General features: G+C 39.7%; 2 protein-coding genes across 6 annotated transcripts in view; both read left to right on the top strand.

The window, feature by feature from the left end:
* Positions 1 to 363: 363 nt before the first annotated feature.
* LOC140549156 (plexin-C1-like) lies at positions 364 to 9323 on the top strand. 2 transcript variants are annotated; one of them, XM_072672512.1, is made up of 17 exons: positions 364 to 462; positions 1911 to 2039; positions 2459 to 2593; positions 2845 to 2945; positions 4540 to 4645; positions 4735 to 4885; positions 4982 to 5075; positions 5290 to 5383; positions 5480 to 5515; positions 5734 to 5864; positions 5956 to 6132; positions 6661 to 6760; positions 6934 to 7110; positions 7556 to 7717; positions 7848 to 7947; positions 8080 to 8164; positions 8580 to 9323. In XM_072672512.1, the coding sequence occupies exons 2-16, from the start codon at positions 1962 to 1964 to the stop codon at positions 8115 to 8117; spliced, it is 1680 nt and encodes a 559-aa protein (XP_072528613.1). In that variant the 5' UTR covers positions 364 to 462; positions 1911 to 1961; the 3' UTR covers positions 8118 to 8164; positions 8580 to 9323. The 2 variants fall into 2 exon arrangements, with proteins under 2 accessions (XP_072528613.1, XP_072528612.1); XM_072672511.1 differs by lacking the exon at positions 364 to 462 and adding an exon at positions 732 to 1723.
* An 8397-nt stretch (positions 9324 to 17720) lies between these two features.
* bltp3b (bridge-like lipid transfer protein family member 3B) overlaps positions 17721 to 20902 on the top strand; it is a 44776-nt gene continuing 41594 nt past the window's right edge. For all 4 annotated transcript variants that reach the window (XM_072672501.1, XM_072672500.1, XM_072672499.1 and 1 more), the window contains exon 1: positions 17721 to 17997. In XM_072672501.1, the coding sequence (XP_072528602.1) occupies positions 17954 to 17997 (44 nt within the window). In that variant the 5' untranslated portion in view covers positions 17721 to 17953. The remainder of the gene's footprint in view (positions 17998 to 20902) is intronic.

Below are 20902 nucleotides of genomic sequence, written 5' to 3'. Positions count from 1 at the left end.
ATGAAGTGGTGCTGGTGCACTGCGGAGCCATGCTAATTTGGTCTTCATATCGGAATATAAGGATATAATGCGTCCATGTTCACTTTATATTAAATGTATGCTTGCTGGTCATAATGTATTGGTAATATGTTAATACAGGTTTTTTATATTATTACATTAAGTTACAGGTTATGTTATACTGCAAACTCGTTTATATAATCAATTATATAACTTGTTTTTCATGAGGATGCAGTTGCGAAACCACTGGAATGTACAAGTGATAGTGGAAGGCTGTACCTGGGGGGAGCGGTTGGCCCCCACTCTCGCCCACACATAGCTCCTCATTTTGTTAAAAGATATAAGGGACGGGACCCCCCTTTTCTGGTGAGAGTCGGCTGAGTGGAACTGCAGGTCCAGCTCGGCGGTTTGCTGAGACGGCTGTCTCTTACCAGGAGCGAAAGGGCTCTCCCGATCCAGTGAGTGGTGAGTAACGGCAAGTCTGAAACTGAAAGCGTTCTGCCAAGTTTGCTTTCGGTTTGTTTTTGTTGATTGTGAAATAAAGGGACCTTTTTATACGGGACCTCTGGTATGGAACCTGAGTTATTTGACAGTCCTCCCTTTGGTTCAAAATTTGACACTCAGTTAACACGGAAGTCTTCGCTTCCGTCCACATTCACCACAGACAAGTTTGATGCTTCACACCCGGAGCAGACGGATACTCTCTCTCTCTCTCTCTCTCTCTCTCTCTCTCTCTCTCTCTCTCTCTCTCTCTCTCTCTCTGCGTTTGAGACTCCGCTCAGGCAAAATGAGGACAGTTTTAGTGGGACTCCTTCTTCTGTTGTTTAGAAGCGGTGTTTTCTCTTTAATGGAGCAGAGCGTTAATGGAGATATCAGGAACTTTGTTGTTGGAAACGGGAAAGTGTTCGTTGTGACCGACTCTCAGCTCCTCCAGATGAAGCATGATCTAGTAGTGGAGAAACACAAGGACATATCTAACCACACACACCCCAACAGACTTACTCTTTTACTGCCTTTCGACGCGAACAAGACCCTGATCAGCTGTGGGACCTCTGACTGTGGCTACTGTGAAGTTCTCGATCTAGATGATATATCCAGAAGTATCTACAGGGAGGGGAGGTCTGTTGGACCTTTTGTGGATGAATCATCTGCCGCTTTTCTAGTAGTTTTTAATGAAAGTAACCCTAAAAATGCTACATATATACTGGTTGCCAGAGAGAATGAAGACCAAGTTAAAAAGAAAACTGACCAGAAAGACTGTGGATCTCTCGACGATGGTGGTGTGAGATTGAGGAACACTCTGGATTCCCAGCCAGGAGAAATCTTCTCAAAATCACAGGATTCAGTTTTAGCCAGCATTTCACCAAAAGGAGATGTTGAGTGGGTTGACGGGTTCCAGACATCATCTCCCTCTCACTCGTACCTGCTGGTGAACGTTAACCCTGAAGCAGATGCAGCAGTGATGGTCTTAAGGATGGAGAACAGTAAAATCAAATCAGATATGACCAAATCTCTGAAAGGTGCAGAGTTACAGTGCTGTGATGATAAACCCCGTCGAAAGCTCCTGTCATCTGCTGTTATCTCCTCTGGATCTCCGCTTCTCTGGGTGGGAGTATTCACTGCACAAGCAGAGCTGGAGAACACTGTACTGGCCATTTACAACTTCAGCCAGATCAGAAGCCAAGTGCCTTTACAATTCACCTGTAGTCCAGCGTGCATACCTGAGGTTGGAATATAGATATGTATAGATCTATATACAGTAGATAACAGATATGTGGAACAAATCTGAATGATGATTTATAATATGAAGCAGTATCTGCACTGTGTGTCACTTTGTCTTCAGCATTTAGAATCAGATTAAATAGATCAGTATTGGACATTTCTAATGCTTGTGATGTTTTGTGTCTCTGTAGGGGGGAAATGCTGTTCTGGCTCCTCGTGCTGTGGTGTTAAGACACAGCTCAATGACCTCTGTAGCAGCAGAGAAGAAAGGATCCTGGATTGTGATCTACATTGGAACTAATAATGGACAACTGATGAAGGTCTGTTTTTCTGTCTCTTGTCTAATCTCTAATAGGATAAGTCCAATATCAGTCAACATAAAAAATAGAAATCTATCATGTAAAAACCTTTTCTTTGCACCATTTGTCCATATTCAGATGAATATCATGTAACTATTACAAATTTTATTGCATGCCATTTTAATTTCATGATTTTGAATCTTTTAAGCTTTTAATCCTAAACCAGTAAACCCATATTTGAGAAATGCTTATTCTTCAAAATCAGAGTTTCAGTGTAGAACCCAGTGTATGTAGGGATTTGCTAAAAGCTATTAGTACAAATAAATTGTTATTACTTATTTTAGTTGGGTAAATTATTTATCTACATAGGTTTTTATGGTTTGACTAGTAACCAGATGCCACTAGCAGATCATCATGATGTCTTTTTTCTGTCTCTGCAGATGGTGCTGGATAAGAATTTTAGATCTGGCTGTGTGACTGTGCTGTACAGATCCGATGATGATAGAATGGTGTTTCCCAGAATGCTTTTTGACCCAGTGGATAATCAGTACATTTACATAGCTTTGAGAAATCAAGTGAGTGATACAAAACTGACAGTTGAGCACCAATTAAAGTGCAAAGATTGTAGTTATTTGGCTCTAATAAATATCTTTTAGATATTTATATAGATATTAGCTCATAGATCAACTTTCTATGATTGTTCATTGTAAAAACAATGTGTGACAATCAGTTATGTAGCAGGAAATGGATTTTTGGCATAAGTCTTTCATTTAATGGCATTACTTTTTCATTATAAGAAATTGCTGTATTTGTGTGTGGTTTGTAGATTAGGCGGGTTGCAGTTACCCAGTGTGGTACATACAGCACCTTGAGAGACTGCAGGTCCTCTCAGGACCCTTTCTGTGGCTGGTGTGTGACAACAAGCAAGTAAGTTTCTCACCAATTCTTACATATCTATCACATTCAACACTGCATGTTTAGTTTATTAACTGTTGAAGTAAAGTTGCAGTGTATCTATTTTATGACATTAATTCTGCTGAGATTTTAGATGAGTCACTGCAGCATGATTTAAACTCTGTAAAAGGACAGTTAGCCTTTATTCTTTGTTTTGTGCATAAAATGTTTTAGACCATGTATAACAACAAGGTACACTATGATGCTGGATTCGTAGGGTAGCTAATTTTTCGCTCTGTCCTAATACCAACTTACTCTGTAGTCATTCTGCACAGCTGATCTGATCGGCTTTGTATGGTACATTAAGAATAGTATAGGAAATATAGTATTAGCAAGTTCTTCGCAGATTGATGATTAACCTAAAGTTTTGTGTTTCCTATCCAGAAATAAACTAAACAGCATCTAGCTCAACAATTCTCTATTAAATAATACATATTTGCCAGTATCAGTATCTTAGTATCATTTGGAAAAATGCAGTCAATTAGTGTTTTTTAAATGCAATCCATTGATGAAGAGAAAATAATGCTCCTTAAACATTATTCCAAAAATTAGTGGTTACCCTGATGCAAACACCTAAGGATCTTACAATTTCTTACATTATTTTAATATATTTTGTGCTCAAAGTTTGACACCGCAGACCATGTTTCAGGACCGTGTGGTTATGCTTTGATGTCCATGTGGGTTGCATTGGCTTACCAGGATATAAATAGTTTCCATTTTGATTGAGACATTCTGGAGCTCTGTTTCAGTACACAACGGTGTCTAAGAACTCCATTGTGACCTCCGCATTGTTATTCTGGGCAAGATCGGTATCGCAGGTCCTTCCTTCCTACTGCCGTCAGTCTCCACAACCAGCACTGCTCCCAGCAGACCACATACACTCACACTTAACTACACACACACATGTTCAGGGAACAGAGGTAAATGTAAATGTAAAAATACTATGTGCAATACCACCACCTCCCCGTCCAACATGTGCAATTAAGAGTCATTTGCAATAATCTGTAAATAATATTGCTATTGCTTTTTTACTTCTTATTTATATTGTGTATATAGTGTATATTATTTATCTACGTTTTTGTAACTGAGTGTCTTGCTATCCCTTTCTGCTGTGACACTGAGAATTTCCCCACTGTGGGACTAATAAAGGATTATCTTATCTTATCTTTAAGCTACTGAGGGACAAATGGAGAGAATGTGGGCTCTGAGTAAAAAGTTATGTCCAGGACCTTGTTTGAGTGGCATGATCCATTTATTTCAGCAGTGTATATATCAAATGCAAAACATTGTTTGCATGAGATTAAGTGTGTCTGTATGAGTCTGTAAATGGCAGCCTGTGCCCTTTTGTGGTGTGTACATACTATTTCTCATCAAACTGTGATTAAATTCAGTGTATATACGTCTGTCATACGTTGCCACCCCTCAAAAAGTCCTGCCCCCCTCTCGCCACTCCATAAATATTTTTCTAGATCTGTTCCTGTCAGGTTCCTTAAAAACCTTTCAGAGCAGCAAATCAGCTCCTAAACAACAAAGAGTCACAATGTGTGACTATTGTCTGTCACTCTAGGTGCTCCACCAATGCAGAGTGTTCAAGCTCTTCTTGGATCTCCATTCCTGAAGATTCTTTTCAGAAAAAACTGATCACTTTTCACATTAGTGAAGTCTCCACAGAGGTACATTACTTTTAGGTAAAAGATGTCATCATTGTAATATTTTATTTGATCTTTTTTGACATGTTTGTTCATTCTGCTCTCTCATTCAGGTCACTCTAAATCTCCACTTGAATGTGGAGGGGACACATAATCCTACCTTTACATGTACCTTCAAAGCAGGAGCTGAGGATCTGTGCAGCTCAAAGTCAGTCTTCCCCAACTGCGCCTGCAGTTTCCCCAGTCAGCGCCTGCCTGCTAATGGTTCGTTTATAGATACAGGTTGGGTAATTGGCAGTCCAAATAAAAAAAAAAAAAAGGTTGAATGGGTTACCACAGCAATATGTCTTGTCTGTCCAGTCACAGCGACGGTCACTATAGGAAATCAGAAAATCACAGAGAACCTGAAACTGAGGAGCTGCCCAGACATCACCAAGACCTCTCCATATGCTAAGTATGACTTGTTAGGATTCAGGGCTTTAACTGCCCATACTTTCACTCAAGTACACTTTCTCTATACTATAGTTTTATTACTTCTGCATAGAATAATCCTGGTATTAGAGTAATGCTGACAAGTTCAGTTTCTAAAATTATTCAGCAGGTTACAGTAATCCCATATAATGTATCCACATAAAACTCTGGATTGGTGTGTATGGTTTTATGTGCAGGTGTGTAGCATGTGTCTCAGCAGGGTGTAATTGGTCCTCAAGTAGTCAGACATGCAGCTGGACTCACGGCTCTGTCGACAGCCTCACCTTCAATGTTTGTAAAGTTATTATTAAGTTATTTTTGAGAAATAAATCCTATTCAGTCTTGATATTAACTGCTTTAGACCATTGTCCATCTCCCCCTCTGTAGGACACATGTCAAGGATTATCTTCTGGACAGAATGCAGTAAGTGGCCTACAGAACTGTCACACACTATGTTAGTGGAAGTTAGATCTGTGTCAGGGCAAGTGAAGAGTTTAAAAAAAGTGCAGATGAAAAACTGTCATCGGGTTTTCATTTATATTTACCAGTACCAATTTAATGCATCATTAAGTTATGCCTCAGTTAAGGTCAAACCAGGTATAACCAGTATTAAATGTATCTTCTCTTCATCTCTTTATTAGCCAGAGATCCTCTCTCTGGAGCCCAATGAAGTCTCCTTTCATGGCAGAAACAATGCTGTGATGAAAGGCAAAGACCTAAGACTGGTTGAGAAAATTCGCTTCCAAGGGTTCGCAGAGTGCACTACTAAAGAGTGAGTGTCACTAAAACAGTGTGTGGTATTTGAGTGTGTTTATTTTTATGCCTGCTATATTTTATTTTTGTATCTGCTGTTTCATTATCAGGACTCCAGTGATTGAACGCTCCAGTGACACTCTGAAGTTCAATATTCCAAGTGGAAATAAAGGAAGCACAAGGGTGTGTGTGGTTACAGCAGATGGCTATTGTCACAGCAACACCATCATCACGTATGGCTCCCAGCCCACCTGTACTGGACTGCAGCCTTCAGTCACCTGGGCCAGGTACAGTACAGAGAAAGACACGTACACTCCTTGGGTTGAATCTGTTTAAAATATTTAAATTTTATAGAAAATTATGAAAAAATAAGCATTTAGTTTAAACAACACCATTAGTCATGTCTCTATATTTTACAGAGGTGTTGCCTTTTCAATTAGGAAACTATAGGACACATTATTACAGCTTCACACCACACTTTCAGTAGCAATAGAGAAATTGTCTCTATTAGGTAAACAAGAGGCAGTTCTTGGGCAAGGTCTGTCAGTCTGTCACTCACTCACCCAGCCAGTCATTAAGCAAAATGTCTTCTGCTAGGATGCAAAAATGTATAAAATGTATAGAGCAAAACAGACACCAAAATTCTAAATAGTCCACTCACAATTGACTATTTCAGTTTCCAGGTGATAACTGATAATGTCATCACACACTGTTTAATTAAAAATATTTTAAAAACGTTTAACAAATTTAAACTTTTTTTATACTACTCATCAGTATCAGTTAGATCATACAAGTATTTAACATTTTTCATTCAGTGGCGGGAGGAAAATCCAACTGCATGGGTACAAGTTGGCGTATGTGGATGCAGTTAGTGTTTCTCCCAAAGTGATCACCCCAGTAATCATCTCAAACAAGGTATGAAAATGTGATTATCTTTAAAAATGAGTGCAGCAACTCTACTTTCCAATGAAAAACATAATGAGGGTAAACAGGAAGGCACTGTTACTCATAAATGGCAAGATCGTTTGCTGCTAATGTACCATTCACCCCTCACATGGTGAAAATCTTTGTATATCACTTTCTCATAGACATTTTGGTTCCACACTCATGGTCTGAGAGAATACAAGGACTCATTCAGTGTCTCTCTCAGAGTGGGGAACACAACAGTGGACTGTGTAGACAAACTTTCTTACCTCCCAGATCCAGAATTCAACACCTTCTTAACCTCTGAGTTGGACACAGGTGTCATACAGGTCACCATACAGGTAAAGCAACATTTCAGGGTGTCATTTCAGACGTATAGTCTAAACTGTTGTAACTGTTGTAAATTCGGTTTAGGATTGTCCAGAGTCACTACCTAGTGATTGTCATTCAGAGCAATTTAACTTGTTAAGTGCATTAGTAATGGGGCTTATTTGCCTATGACTGGAGAAAGACTTTCTCTGCTGTATGATTCTATTCTTAGAAGGCTTAAGAAGTAACTGATGCTAATAAACCAGTACGCTAAAGCTGGGCTGAGCTTGGCTTTACTATGTTAGAACAATGTAGTGCTTTGGGCTACACCTGTGGTACAGCACTTGATTTACATGCGGTACTATTCAAGTTTGGAGGTCTCATGTAATCCTAATTTTGCAAGTCACTGTCTTTATGTAACTTGATATTTTTTGTCATCTTGCTTTCTGTCTCTCATGCTTTTTATTCCCCCTCTAGAAAAAGACAGACATGCTGAATATTAGTATTGCAGATGTAAAGGTTTGGGGTTTGTCTGGAGAGAAGTTACATGAGTGTAAAATAAAAGAGATTACACCCACTGCTGTCATCTGTAGGATTTTGGGCGAGAAGGAAGATGTAATCAGTGTGGACTCAATTGAGGTACAACAGATTCAGTATATCATCTACCACCTGTTGTAATGGCCTTATTGATTTATGGACGCCTCAAATGGATTTCAGATCATCTGAATTATGCTATAGTTTTACAGACTTTTTTTTCTCTGTTTTTCAGGTTGAAGTTGGAGACTTTAAAACAGCTGTATATGTGGATGGTCCAGTGTTTCTCTATATACTTGTCGCACTAATTATTTTGATACTTTTTTGTTCTCTTGGTGAGTATTGAGTTGTTTGTTGGTTTAGGGGGTTGAAGTTTATTAATCCCTCCCTGTGGTAAATGGTAAAGACATCCTAGTTGACATATGTTAACAGTGTGTGTCACTGCCTGTTTGTGTACCTTTGTGCAGTTGGAGCACTAATCTATCATGGGCGCAGAAATAATTGAGTGCCTGGAACTTCTTGAGAGTCAAATAAGGAATGAAATCAGATAAGGTCAGTCTCAGAGGAAACACTTGTGACACCATATATAATTTGGATGGCGTACGGGGGAGCATCAATTACCTGGGAGAGAGAGAAAGTAGGAGGATGTAAGGGGGTGTGTCCTCCTACTCTGGCCCACAGTGTTGGGTGGGATGTCCAAAACAGCAGTGCTCTTGTCAGCAACACTGAATCACTCAGCAGTTGTCTGTGGGCCATCGTGCCGTACAGGGTGCTGACAACAAGGCCTTGCTGTTATTACCCCCCCCCCCCCCCCTCACCTCTTATTCCTTTTACAAATTATTTCTTTTTCTAACTCCTTACTTAATAATTTATATGGTTATTTGATATTTGATATGCACTCTCTTTCATTGTGTTATGGTGATACAATGTGTTTGAGACTTTGAAGGTTGTATTTGTGCTGTTTCAGGAGTCGTGAAAGTTGAAGTGCTGTGAGGGGACGTGACCCCGAGTGGCAATGACGTTTCTTCTGCTGTTTTGCTAGAGGTCCCTAGCAGAAAGACTATGAGCCTATGACAAGCTATATGAGTGACATGATTATATAGTGGTGACATATAGCATGATTACTTTTTTCAGATTGGTCAGCGCACACCTGTTCATAAGTTGCATAGAGGTCAGCAGATCTTTCTACTGTTATACCTTAACAGAGACTTTAAAACACCTAAAGATTCTTTGATGCATGAAGACTGGTTGTTGTGTTTAAGAAGGACACTGTGGCATTAGATAAGAACTGTTCATCTCTAATCTGCTGAAGCACAGTGGACACCTCACGGTCATCAGAGCTGACCAACAACATGTTAATTAGACACGGCTGACATAGTCATATTAATAGATGCTATCCAATAGTTTTTTTACTTACTCATTAGTTTTAGGTTTTGATAAGTTTTTAACGACGAATCATAGGGATAATGATTCATTAGGGTATAATTGCTTAGACCAAGTCTGTGTTAGGTTCGGAGAGGGCACACCCAAGGGTGGCCTTAACCTCTTAACATGCCTTTTGGGAATTTTCTCTCTCTCTGTCGGTTGTGAATGTGTTGACCTATCGATTATTTTACAGTTTTATTCAATCTTTTATACGTATGTTAATTTTTATATCTTTGTAATGCTGAAACAAATTTCAAGTAAATTTGAATATCTTTTAAATTTGAAACTCATGATCATCTTTTCACATTTTGACATTTTACCAGACAATTACCAGACTGGGAGTTTTTATAATTCTATCGCATGTTGTTTGTCACGCTGCTGTAAATTACCCAACACTGGGTTTGTGGATTCGCACATCAGACCAATATCTATACATCAATATCTATAGTTCTCAATAGGGTTCAGGTTTGACACCACAACAAAACATAAACAAATATAAATTATATTTGTTTAAGTAAAATAAACAATAAAGTAAATAAATGTATTTCAACATGAACACCAACATGTTTTTTTACAGCAACAAAAATAAGATGCAATGGAGCTGTGACCACTGAACCGCACTGCACTATAAGTGAGCTAAACCAACAAGGCATGATGATCAAAGACGTTGGTCAGGTTAGATAACAAAAATAATATCAAAACCAAAATCTAGATGAATGCAGGTCACAGTAATGTAAAAAAAGGAATTAGATTTCAGATGTATGAGTCACAAGATGGTTCTGACCTCATTACTTATTTTCAGAAATTTGAGCTTGACAAGACAATCATATTCACCATGTGACATACATACCAGTGAAACACACATAGTGACACACGCATGTGTCTGTAGCTGGTGCCGCAGCGCCTGGGGATCAAAGAGGCTGAAGGGCCTTGCTCAAGGAATGAAATGTCAATGTAAAAGATAAGATTTTCGGTAGGTAAGCAAGGTAAGTAAAGCAAGGGAGCATTTACAGTGGCAATGGAGGTGATTATTTGGGCATTTACGTGGGTCGTAGGTGGGGAGAGGTAGCCCAAACCTATCAGGCTCAGGTACAGTGTGCAACTGCAGCCTTGCAAGAAAAACAAGGGAAGTTGCTGAGAATCACCTGCCAAGAGCTTTGCACGTTGGACTTCTACTTACGTAGTTCCTTACGTAGATCAGGCAGCTAATCGTGCAATGCTGTTGGTGAATCTGAATATGTGAAAGCTTCAGTTCCTTTAAAACTGAAACAGAGCTGAGCTTTGGTTCTGTAATCTGATTCAGTTTCAGTTTGACACTGAATCCAATCTGTACCAAGAGTTCTGTGTTCTGTGGGAACATATCTGACCCTTTCTGCTGTAATATAATGTTTCCCAAGACAAATAAATATGTTCTGTCCGGTAGGGAAAAAGTGCCAGAGGGGTGTATTAGTGCTAAATCAGTTAAATCAGTGAGTTCTGCGAAGTGATAATGATGCCGTTTTCAGTGGTCTGAGAAACTGGTTTCCAAATCTGAATAAACAACATTGAAAGGGGTGAGCATGTCACCATTTTTCTAGATAAAGTTTACCACTAATTTCTTAAAAACAGTAAATAAATAAAAACAGGAGAGTTGATTTCAGGTGGTTGGTGTCAGTTTCTTTTTTGCTATATCAGTAAATTTGTTAAAACTAAGGTTTAAGTGTAAAGACAGAAACAGGATCATCAGTGTTAATCACATAGTCAGCATATCGGAGCTGAGAACCATGTATTACTACATTTATCTGAATGTGTGCTGTGAGCTTAACATGAAACTGGTAAACTGTATATTTTAATTATGCTAGTTTTAGTGTTTGCTGCATTAAAAAAGCAGAGATTCAAATTTTATGAAGGATTTTGCAGATTACGCTGCAGTTCTACAATGAACCATTATTTATACTCAGTGTCACAGTTGTGTCCGTCTGTAACTCAGAAACCATTTCAGGAAACATTAAAATCAAGAAAAGACAAGCACCTTTTAAAAAAAATACTTTTACTTTTTTCTTTAAGCATATTTTGGAGTTTGTACTTTTCTAATGTGAATAAATGTAAAATCAAACTTCGACATTTACTTTTTAAATAGTTTCTAACTGGAATGTTTATATGTTTACTTAAGTATGGGGTATTTGTACTTCTGCCACCTCTGGATAGTACTAAGTAAAACCAACAGGCTATTTGGCCACCCACAATGGGGAAGTTCTATTTTGCAACATAATTCTTGGTATCAGTTGCTGGTGGGGTATGGTGGGAGGAAGCATCCACTCAGCATGGCTGAAAAAACAGTGCAATTTATTGTTTCAGCTCGAACCTAATACACGTATGAGCCATAAAACAACTGGTACTCATGTCTGCCACAAACAGACCTTGATTTTGACTTGTTTTTATTGAAGCATGGATGACAAACACCATTCAGCTGGATGGGCTAGCTTCATTGTGCACAGACAGAAAAAGCACTCTGTGCAGTAAGACTCAAGGAGGTGGCTTGTGTGTTTCAACACTGAATGATGTAGGAACACTAGTTCTAGTTTCTAGTTTGCTAACCACTGGTGTTTGCAACTGTTAGATGCTGGCCATTTTGTTGACCTGGTGGATTTACCACTGTGCTCATAGTAGCAGTATACACCTCTCCCCAAAGCAAATGCTGAATGTCAAATGGTAAAGAAGGCCTGAGAACAGCAAGGACCAATGTTTCCATTAGAAACAGGCCATTAGAGAGGCAAAGTGTACCTACACACAGAAAATCCATGGCCACTAACAGGACACTGCTGACACAATCGCACATAACTCAGTTGATGTACCCTTACTGAGCCTCCTTCCACTCTTTCTGAGGTCATATTTGCTGCCAAAATTGGTATTTAACAACTATTCTATATTCTTCTACCGTACTGTACTGATATAAACTGTTTAGGGAATATCTGTACATCATAGTATGGTACACAACTCTGCACTTGTCCCTATCTACGTGTATTTAGTACAGCATACAGTGTCAGTGCTGCACTCTTCTGCCTGTATAGCGTGCCAATTGTCTTTCATCTTATTTATTGTACTGTGTGTATTGTTTTTTTTTTATTTGCATGCATCTCATGGTGACATTACCCAAACCACATGATGTGACCTTGGACTGTGAGTCCACTACTTCAAGCCCACAACCTCATGCCATGTCTTTGAAAGGAAGAAGTGAATGCTGTCTTGATGGGTGTCTAAATTGGACACTATCCTGCAAATGTACATCATAAAACAATTGGTGTTTTAACTTAAACAGTTAGAAATCATGCTGCAATAAAATTTTAAGTTAACTGAATTTCTAATACTAAGAACTTCTATTGAAGTTGAATTCTTTTCTATCTTTCTATTGAAAGTTCAGTGCACTCAAAATTGTATTGCTGCTGGATTTCCAACATTTTTAAGTTATTTTGCCTGTACCGAATGTGGGAAATAACACAGTACTGCAGGCTACTTTGAAATGGCTACTTTCATCTTTGCAATGCATGTTCTGTCCTCTGCCTGACAGCCAGAATGTAAAGAGTAGTGAAGAGACTTGGGTGGGTCATAAATGTGCACTTGTGTTTTACTACACAGAACTACAACCACAACCTGACTCCAGCACTGTGGAATGCTCTGTAGAAGTAATGTAACGACATTCAGCTAAACTCTACATTAATAAGATATTTAATGCTGACGTACGTCCAACTTTAAGTATCCAAATCCAAAATATTACAACCGCTACATTTAACAGAGCTTGCTCCATGTCAGTATAAAAGGCAAATGTTATCATTATTATAATGCATTATACTAACATAAGCTATCCTGTCGCCCTTAAACCTATTCTCTATTGTGCCTTTAATGGAATTTTTACAAGCCTGTACAGCTCTATGCAGTAATTTATAATAAATAGTCAGTGATTTTACCATAACGTGCTATGTAGGATATGTATCACCACACACTAATGCGTAAATGATTATCCAGGCCTAGAAGCTATTTTCAGAGTTTGCATACGGTCAAACAGATATTTTATATCAGCGTGGAACTGCAGAGGTGCTAACAAACTGCATGTGGTGTCAAAGCATCTTTACAAATAAGAAATATGCAGTCATAGATAGCTAATAGAAGAGATATCAGCTGAGGCTGTCAACAGGAAGTTGTCTAAAGATATAAATGTGGCAGTGGCATGTGTTCCGAGAAGTACATTTACATTTACGGCATTTAGCAGATGCTCTTATCCAGAGCGACTTACAAAGTGCTTTGCTATTTACCCAAGAAAAACCTTAGCTAGTTAGAATAGACTAATAATTCAAGAGATACCTCTAAGCTTAGACACTGCTAAACACAATACAATAAGGCGACCATAGAACTCCTACACAAGGCAGTGAACTTCCATGAAATCATTTGGGCATAGTGAGAAGACTCAACACTGCATTCAAATCTAATGCTTGAACATTATGTAAACCTTAGATTTCTGCTTTCCTGCATGAAATTCTACAAATGTACTTTTTTAAATTTGTCCTTCTTTTATAGTCTTTCCTTGTTTGAATTAGATTTATTTGTATTCTACTGCCGTTTCTGTTGCAGTTTCTGTTTGCAAATATTAACAAAAAGAGGAAGAATGACACTGGTAAGGTTTGAGGTTCCTCAGTCGAGGAGCATTTCAGCCAGGCTATAGTGCTGCCCTCTGCTGATCAAATACAGTGACAGGACACTGCTGTTTTTATTTAAGTGGGTGGTGCTAAAACACCAGTCAACATGTCAAAGTGCCCTTTGGTTACTCTTTACCTGCAGACCTCAGAAACAGGATTGTGTCAAGGCATAGATCTGGAGAAGGGTAAAGAAACATTGCTGCAGCTCTTAAAGAGCACAGTGGCCACCATCATTGACAAATAAAGTTTGGAACTGGAGACCTGGCCGCACAGCCAAACTGAGTGATCAAGGAAGACCAGCCTTGGCCAGGGAGGACAGCAGGAACTTCCACTGCATCCTTGTGGAGATAAGAGAACATTTCCGAAGATCAACCATCCAGGCAATAATTCACAAATCATGCCTTCATGGTAGAGTGGGCAGATGGAAGCCCCAAACAATGAGAAACAAGATCCTGTGGTCTGATGAAACCAAAATTGTACTTTTTTTGCCTGAATAGGGCGAAGGTTAACCTTCCAACATGCCAATGACCCAAGAGAAAAAAGGAGTGGCTTCAGAGAAAGTCTCCTTGAGAATTTCCTTAAGTGGCCCAGCCAGAGCACAGACCTGAATCCATTTGAACATGTGTGGAAGGAGATAAAAATGGCTGTGTACCGACGCTTCCCATCCAACCCGATGGATAAATGTCCAGAAACAAGTGTGCCAAGATTGTAACTATTTTCCTAAGATACCTTGAAGTTGTAATTGCTACTAAAGGTGCATCAACCAAGTCTTGTACAGAGTGTACAGATATGTAACCCCTAAATAACTTATTTTTATCAGTAACATAACATTTTCTAACAAAAACATTTTTTTACTTTGTAATTAGTGGCAATTGTGTGTCTATCATAAAAATGTGGAGAAGGTGAAAGAGATGTGCAGTCTTCCAGCTTGACTGTAATGAATAAAAAGGGCAAGAGTACATACACGCATACAACAAATACAAACACATACTCTCTCTGTATTTGTGGAGAAGTTCAGTGGATTTTTAGTATTCAAAACTCATATAGAGTTAGTACTGCAATTAAAGTACTACTCTACATTCATTAAAAAGAAAATATATAATGGAAATTAATCACAACACTGCATGAAGGAAAACATGCATGTGCATGAGTATGTATAGTGTTTGAAATGTTGTATTAGTAATAGTGGTGTTACATTTGAAGAATTTATGCTCTTTTAAAGAATTTCACTAATGGTACCAGGCCAAAACACCCTATTATGTTACTGTGAAAGGGCAGATCTAACGTGTTGTAGACTGAATTCATTGCAGCTATTTGTTAATGTGTCGATTTTCATTAAAACATTAATTATAAGTATATGGAGTATGCTTTTGTAACTTTAACAATATTTACAAATATAACAAAATGTAGTGCCTGTCCCCCCAGGGGCATATAGAGGGCAAGTTTCATAGTATGAGATCAAATACTTTCAACCATTTAAACTGCAAAAAAGATGTATATTTAAATATATGACAAAATGACAATGCAAAATGGCTAAAAATATTTGAAAACACATAATAAAATCACTAGTTCTGAGAGGTGTCACTGCCCTGCTGCTTTTGCTGCTAGCTGATTTTGAGGCTCGAACAGCATAGTGTATGTTGCATTTGATTTTGGTCATGATTTGTGGGTGATGTGGGTCTTGCTTGGTCATGTCCCATATAACAATCAACCACTGAATAGATGTTAAAACAAGGTTAAACTGTCAACACTAATTTTACTGAATCAACGATCCAATCTGATTGATCTGATTCATCATCAATTTTGCCCTCTGAATTAATACTGAAACAACACTGAATTTTTTAAAAACATCAACAGAATTCCAACACTACCTCAAACACATTTAAACCTATTAAACTGTTACACCATTACTGCAGTAAAATATGGTATTAACCCTGCTTTATGTACAGCAAGGGTCATTTTGTGGAAATATCGGTAAACATCACCACAGTAAAATAGAAATACATTTGCTTAAATATATGCATAAATGAATACAATATTTTCTATGCATATAAACTTTTTTGGTGCAAAATATTAATATTAAAAATAAAACTTTCACCGCTGAGGAGATGAAATATGATCAAAATCACAGTTAACTAATCGAACATCTTATTTTTCTCCTCAAAGCTTTCTTTCCATCACCTGTGTCTAACAGGTGTCCAACAGGGCCCTATTTTAGCAATCGTAGGGGAGCCGGCAACCATGCACTGTACAGCTCGATTTAGGGCATGTTAGTGTGTCTTTGTTATCGTGTTATTTTGTATTCTGTTTATTGTTGATGTAAAAGTTTGCATAGCTGCCAACTGGCATGCACTATGGGTTTGTGCACTGCTGCGTGTCCAGGTGTGCGTAACAGGCGGGGGGTGTTCGCGCGCTGGGCTCGCAATGAACATCTGACTGTTGACGTCTGATTAGGTTGTTTGCAGTCAGTGGTCAGCTGTGTTTTCCATTGCCATGATAGCAATACGCCAGAAATGTACCTGAACACAGTTTTCCCTGTACTAATAGTGGCCCATTTTTTACAACCTCAATCTGCTGTATCATAAGAAGGAGGAATGAAGTGAGACCGCCAGACCTGAGCTGATCTTTCATATAAGCATCTTTTAACACTGTTCCATATATTCTATATCACTGCTGCCAACATTAGGGACTAGCAACTATCATCGATACTGTAACGTTGATACTGATATCAACATTTCAACATCAATCAAAATGATGATTCTGGTTATCATTGTTAATTCTGGGTCAGTTGTGGCTCAATTTGGTCAGTTTTACAGACTGTTAACAATTGCTGACCCTAGATCAGACTACTTGCAGAAATAAAACAGTGATACGTCAAATGTCAAATATGTATTGTCAAAACTGCAATATGTTCAGGACATACACAGGATTGAAAGGATTGCGTTACTCTCAGACCTATGGTGCAACAATAACATCAAACATTTAAATAACAATGAATCATTAAATAACACTAAGAGAGAAATGGTATCATGGTCATTTGTAGGAATGTAAGAGCTTTAAGTGTTTGGATAAATAAATAGATGGAGGTCCCTGATGTTGATATCAGAAGTAAAGTGGCATACGCAGCAATGCACTTCTAAGGTGTAGAAATAGCGGTTCCTGACATAACAGTAAAGTGGCATATGCAGTGGATTAAGAATCTGAGCATGGTTAGTGCAAATATAAACAGAAGTGCAAATCGAAGCTTTTAGACTCTTAGAGTGACGTGTGCATAACCAGTTCTTAATGATGCAGAGTTCAGTACTGAGTTGTGTTGGTGTGCAGGATCTGAGGTTTCGTATGTTAAGGGGGTGAAGTGGAAATGGGAGGCAGGACAGGGAGGGAGTTGAGCATCCTAACTGCCTGGTGGACCGAGCTGTCCCTCAGTCTGCTGGTTTTAGCCTGGAGACTCCGCAGTCTCCTCCCTGATGGCACAGGCTGAAGAAGCTGTGTGCCGGGTGGATAGGGTCCCCCGCCATGCAGAGGGCTTTCCGAGCTGCTCTTCTCAGCCGATCTTCTCAGCTGCTCTCAGGATGCGCTGGATGACCTTGTGACAGGACACAGTGCAGGCGGCGTCCCACACAGTGATGCAGAAGGTGTAGAACCGTATGAGGGTTGGGGCTCTGGCTCTGCTTATTTTTATTTTATTTTACATTGTGTCAAAATAACCTGTTTGAATGCACCAATAGAAACACTCCAATTAAATATTTTTACATTTCATTTATTGTAATACTGTAAAGCTAACTAAGCTCCCTTTAGCTCGCGGTAACTTCGCTTTCTTGCCTTCTTCACAGATCATCCCGGGACACTTGGTCCACACAAAGATCTAAATACATGTGACGTAGACCTCCCTCCCCTTAACAAAATGCACACGTTTGACCTGCGTGACGTTCACATTCTCTCGTCCTCCCATTGGCTCGTTGATGTAGGGCAGGCTCATGGAAACACGCCCAGTGCTGACCACATAGGCCCCAGCAGTACCGCAGTCAGTATGGAGCCCACTGGAAAGTGGGGGACGCTACGTTAGCTACTGCCTGGAGAGCTGCTGTCATTCAGCCTATAGGTGTCTAGCTAGCACGACGTTTGTGTGTTTACAGCGGGGGAAGGAAACATGCCGGTGAACAGATAGCTAGCTGGCTGACAATGGAGTGAAAAGAAATGAAGATCTGATCCTTGGGTGTGGATAAATCATTCATACGATACGGCCATGGCTGGACTGATCAAGAAACAGATCCTCAAGCATCTTTCCAGGTCAGTATCCAGCTTCCAGATCCTTCATTAGATTGTCGTGATGGTGGAGCTCTTCCACTTATAGTAGCTACAGCAGGGCGTCCTGTTTCCGAGATGTCTCATCTGTTTTCCACACAGCTAACGTCAGCTAGCCGACTGTCACGGTGTCATGGTAACATTTGGCTAGCTGGCTAGCTAGCTTGATGGGTAGCTAGCTAGCTATCATTAGCTGAACAGCCGAGCGGGGATTTTACAGCCTCATATAAGTGAGTCAACAGTCTGCTGTATTGCTCATCGTATGAACGAGCAGTAGATTAGTGCGTCGATTGGTTATAACGGAAGCAGTTAACGAGTAGACCAATTGGCTAGTTAGCTAAGGCAACGTTAGCTCGGTAGCTCGACGCCGTTAGTCAGTTCACTGTCCTGATTTGTGGTGTTTGTGGTTGACTGGGAAGGAGTGCACCTTCTTTATTTCTAGCTATCCGACTTACACCGACGGACACACTGGCTGATCACGATGACATTGCCCAGCTTCTCTGTTCTTTGCTAGATAGCTACAGCCTGTCTGTCCGTCCGGGGCTAGCTAACCCTGCTTCCTTCACGGCAGGTGCAGGTGAATCAGCTGCGGTTTCCGTGAAAGCTGTCAGACCTGAATACAGACAGCGCAGGTCTTATCGAAAGCCTTTACCGAAAGGCTTGACCCAGAATGAGTGGTTTTATCATGCCTTTATCTCCACTGATTAAGGCTGAGCTTTGCTAACGACTGGAAAGGAGATCCAGTAAACCAGACTGCATCTCTTGGAGGCAGAAATGATCAACAAAGAATGAACGTTTGTTTAATTATTTGTATTAAAATAAAAAATAAAAATCTCTTTTTTTTCTTATTTTCTGCATTATTGCTATGGTTTAATGTGAAATCATTGAGACATAGTCAGCTTTCTGTACAGGGGTGATGATGGGAACAAGGGGATAACAGTGACCCCCGTTTACACCTGGTCACTTTATCCGGTTTGAGTATCAGGATGCTATCCGGATAAGCCACATACAAATGCAAGTGGAAACGTGCCCAAGACACATTAAAAAAATCTCATCGCTCAAACCACTTCAGGAGGTGGTCTGAGACGCATTTCAGCCACATGTTATAGCAGTGTAAACACTTTCGACAACCGAAACTCCGCCCAGTACAACTGAAACACCAGTAAAAAATGCTGCACAATGAGCAAATCTGCATATTCCACAATTTGGGCTTCAAATGGATTTCAGCCAGTCACATGTAGTGACCAGGTGTGAACAGGGCCATCCTATACACTGTTCCTTGAGGGACTTTTGGAGGTTTGAATACTGTGGAAGAAAAAGAATACCATTCAAGAAAAAGGTTCCTTGAAGGTTCCTCAAAGCATCTTAAGAAGTTGATCCACAGTGTCAAACCGAAGAACCTCTGAAACGTCATCAAGGATCTTATACTTTTAAGAGTGTACAGAGCAAATAGAGCAAAATGTACTAATTCACTATTCTAAACCGCCAGTAAACCTACACGCGATTCAGAGTCTTATATGTATCGTTGATGATGGTACTACTTTGCCTTGCGTAGTTCCGTCCACTATTTATAGATATGTTTAACGATGTTTCAGCGTATTCATAACCTTTATGTGTAACAATCTCCTATGAGGCAGGTTTATAGGTATCAAACGTTCTGGATGTCTGGTTCAGTTTACCACCACTATGAACAATTCTGACTCTGCAGGTTTTTCTAGAACAAGGCTGGTTTTGCCAACAGCATTTTAGGCCAGAGCATATTCTTAAATGGTCAAAACACTAAAATGCCTTTTGGACGCTGGGCCAAGAGCTTTTCTTACCTATAGAGTTTATCTTCTCAATTTAGTTTCTGTAAATTGATGGAAGACAAATTGGATGGAAATCAATTGTGTGTTTGAAACTCACACTTTAGCCACGTGTTGATTGATTAGAAACATTCTTAATGCTTAAAGATTAATGGCTAAGACATTAGTAAGTTAATTAGCAAGTATTTTGTGATTCACTTTTTAAGGAGGAACTAGGTCGCATAATAACTGTAACTGAGGAAATGCATTGGATTTCCACATTGGCTGGGTTCCCACTATGTTCTTGACGAGTCATTTGACTAGGTGACTAGAGCATAGTCAGAAATCTAGTCCAGCACTGGGCTGGGCTCCATACCTAGTTTATTACTTACCGAGCAGCAGTGATCCTTTACCTCACCTTTTTTTGCTGCATATGTCTTTGCGGTTATGGGTTTACAGAAGGCGCTTCAGGCATACAACAGGCCTGCACGTACGTCCACAGAGATTTTCCCCTTGGGGACAATAAAGGCTATCTGTTTTACCAACCGGCATTAGTGCTGTTCCCATTGTTTATGATGGATCTCAGGTCAGCCCACCTGCATTATTGATTCTCTCTGGTAGCGAGTAGAGCTGTAATTCGATACACCCACATTCTTAACAACAATGTGAGTCTGTGAACTTTAGAAGCATGATCCAGTACCGTCTCCGTTCAGATGCGTTAGTTTGTAGTGCTGCTGCAAGTGTAGATGGATTAAAGACTTGCGTGTAGGTTGAACCACAGTGTATTCAGTGACATCCTGAACACAGTGTATGGTTGCTATCAGTTCATCTGTCCTTGAACCTTGAATCTTTTGGGGTGGAGCAAAATGATTCAGATGATTATTATTCTGATTATCTGTGACGAGGCAGTTGGCTTCAGCCAGCTTGGTGCTGTTAGCCAAAGCTTGCCTTCTAGCTTTCTGTACACATTTCCCTATCACATGCCATACCGCCAAGCTGGGAGGGTAAAGGCTGGCACCTGCTTCCTTTTAGGTCACGGCATGTGAAGCAAGACCGCATCTATTCTAACTGCGGTTGGACGGCTCAACGCGTTTAGATTTGGAGCA

The sequence above is a fragment of the Salminus brasiliensis genome, chromosome 2, assembly GCF_030463535.1.
Source record: "Salminus brasiliensis chromosome 2, fSalBra1.hap2, whole genome shotgun sequence".
Taxonomy (NCBI): Eukaryota; Metazoa; Chordata; class Actinopteri; order Characiformes; family Bryconidae; genus Salminus; species Salminus brasiliensis.
This window is presented reverse-complemented; position numbering and strand designations above follow the sequence as displayed.

Bases quoted from the DNA above. Each gene is read 5' to 3' on its own strand.
- LOC140549156 (XM_072672511.1), top strand. From the start codon at position 785: ATGAGGACAGTTTTAGTGGGACTCCTTCTTCTGTTGTTTAGAAGCGGT. The intron at 1,724-1,910 runs GTTGGAATATAG...GTGTCTCTGTAG, and splicing joins GTCCAGCGTGCATACCTGAG to GGGGGAAATGCTGTTCTGGC. The intron at 7,111-7,555 runs GTAAAGCAACAT...TTCCCCCTCTAG, and splicing joins TCATACAGGTCACCATACAG to AAAAAGACAGACATGCTGAA.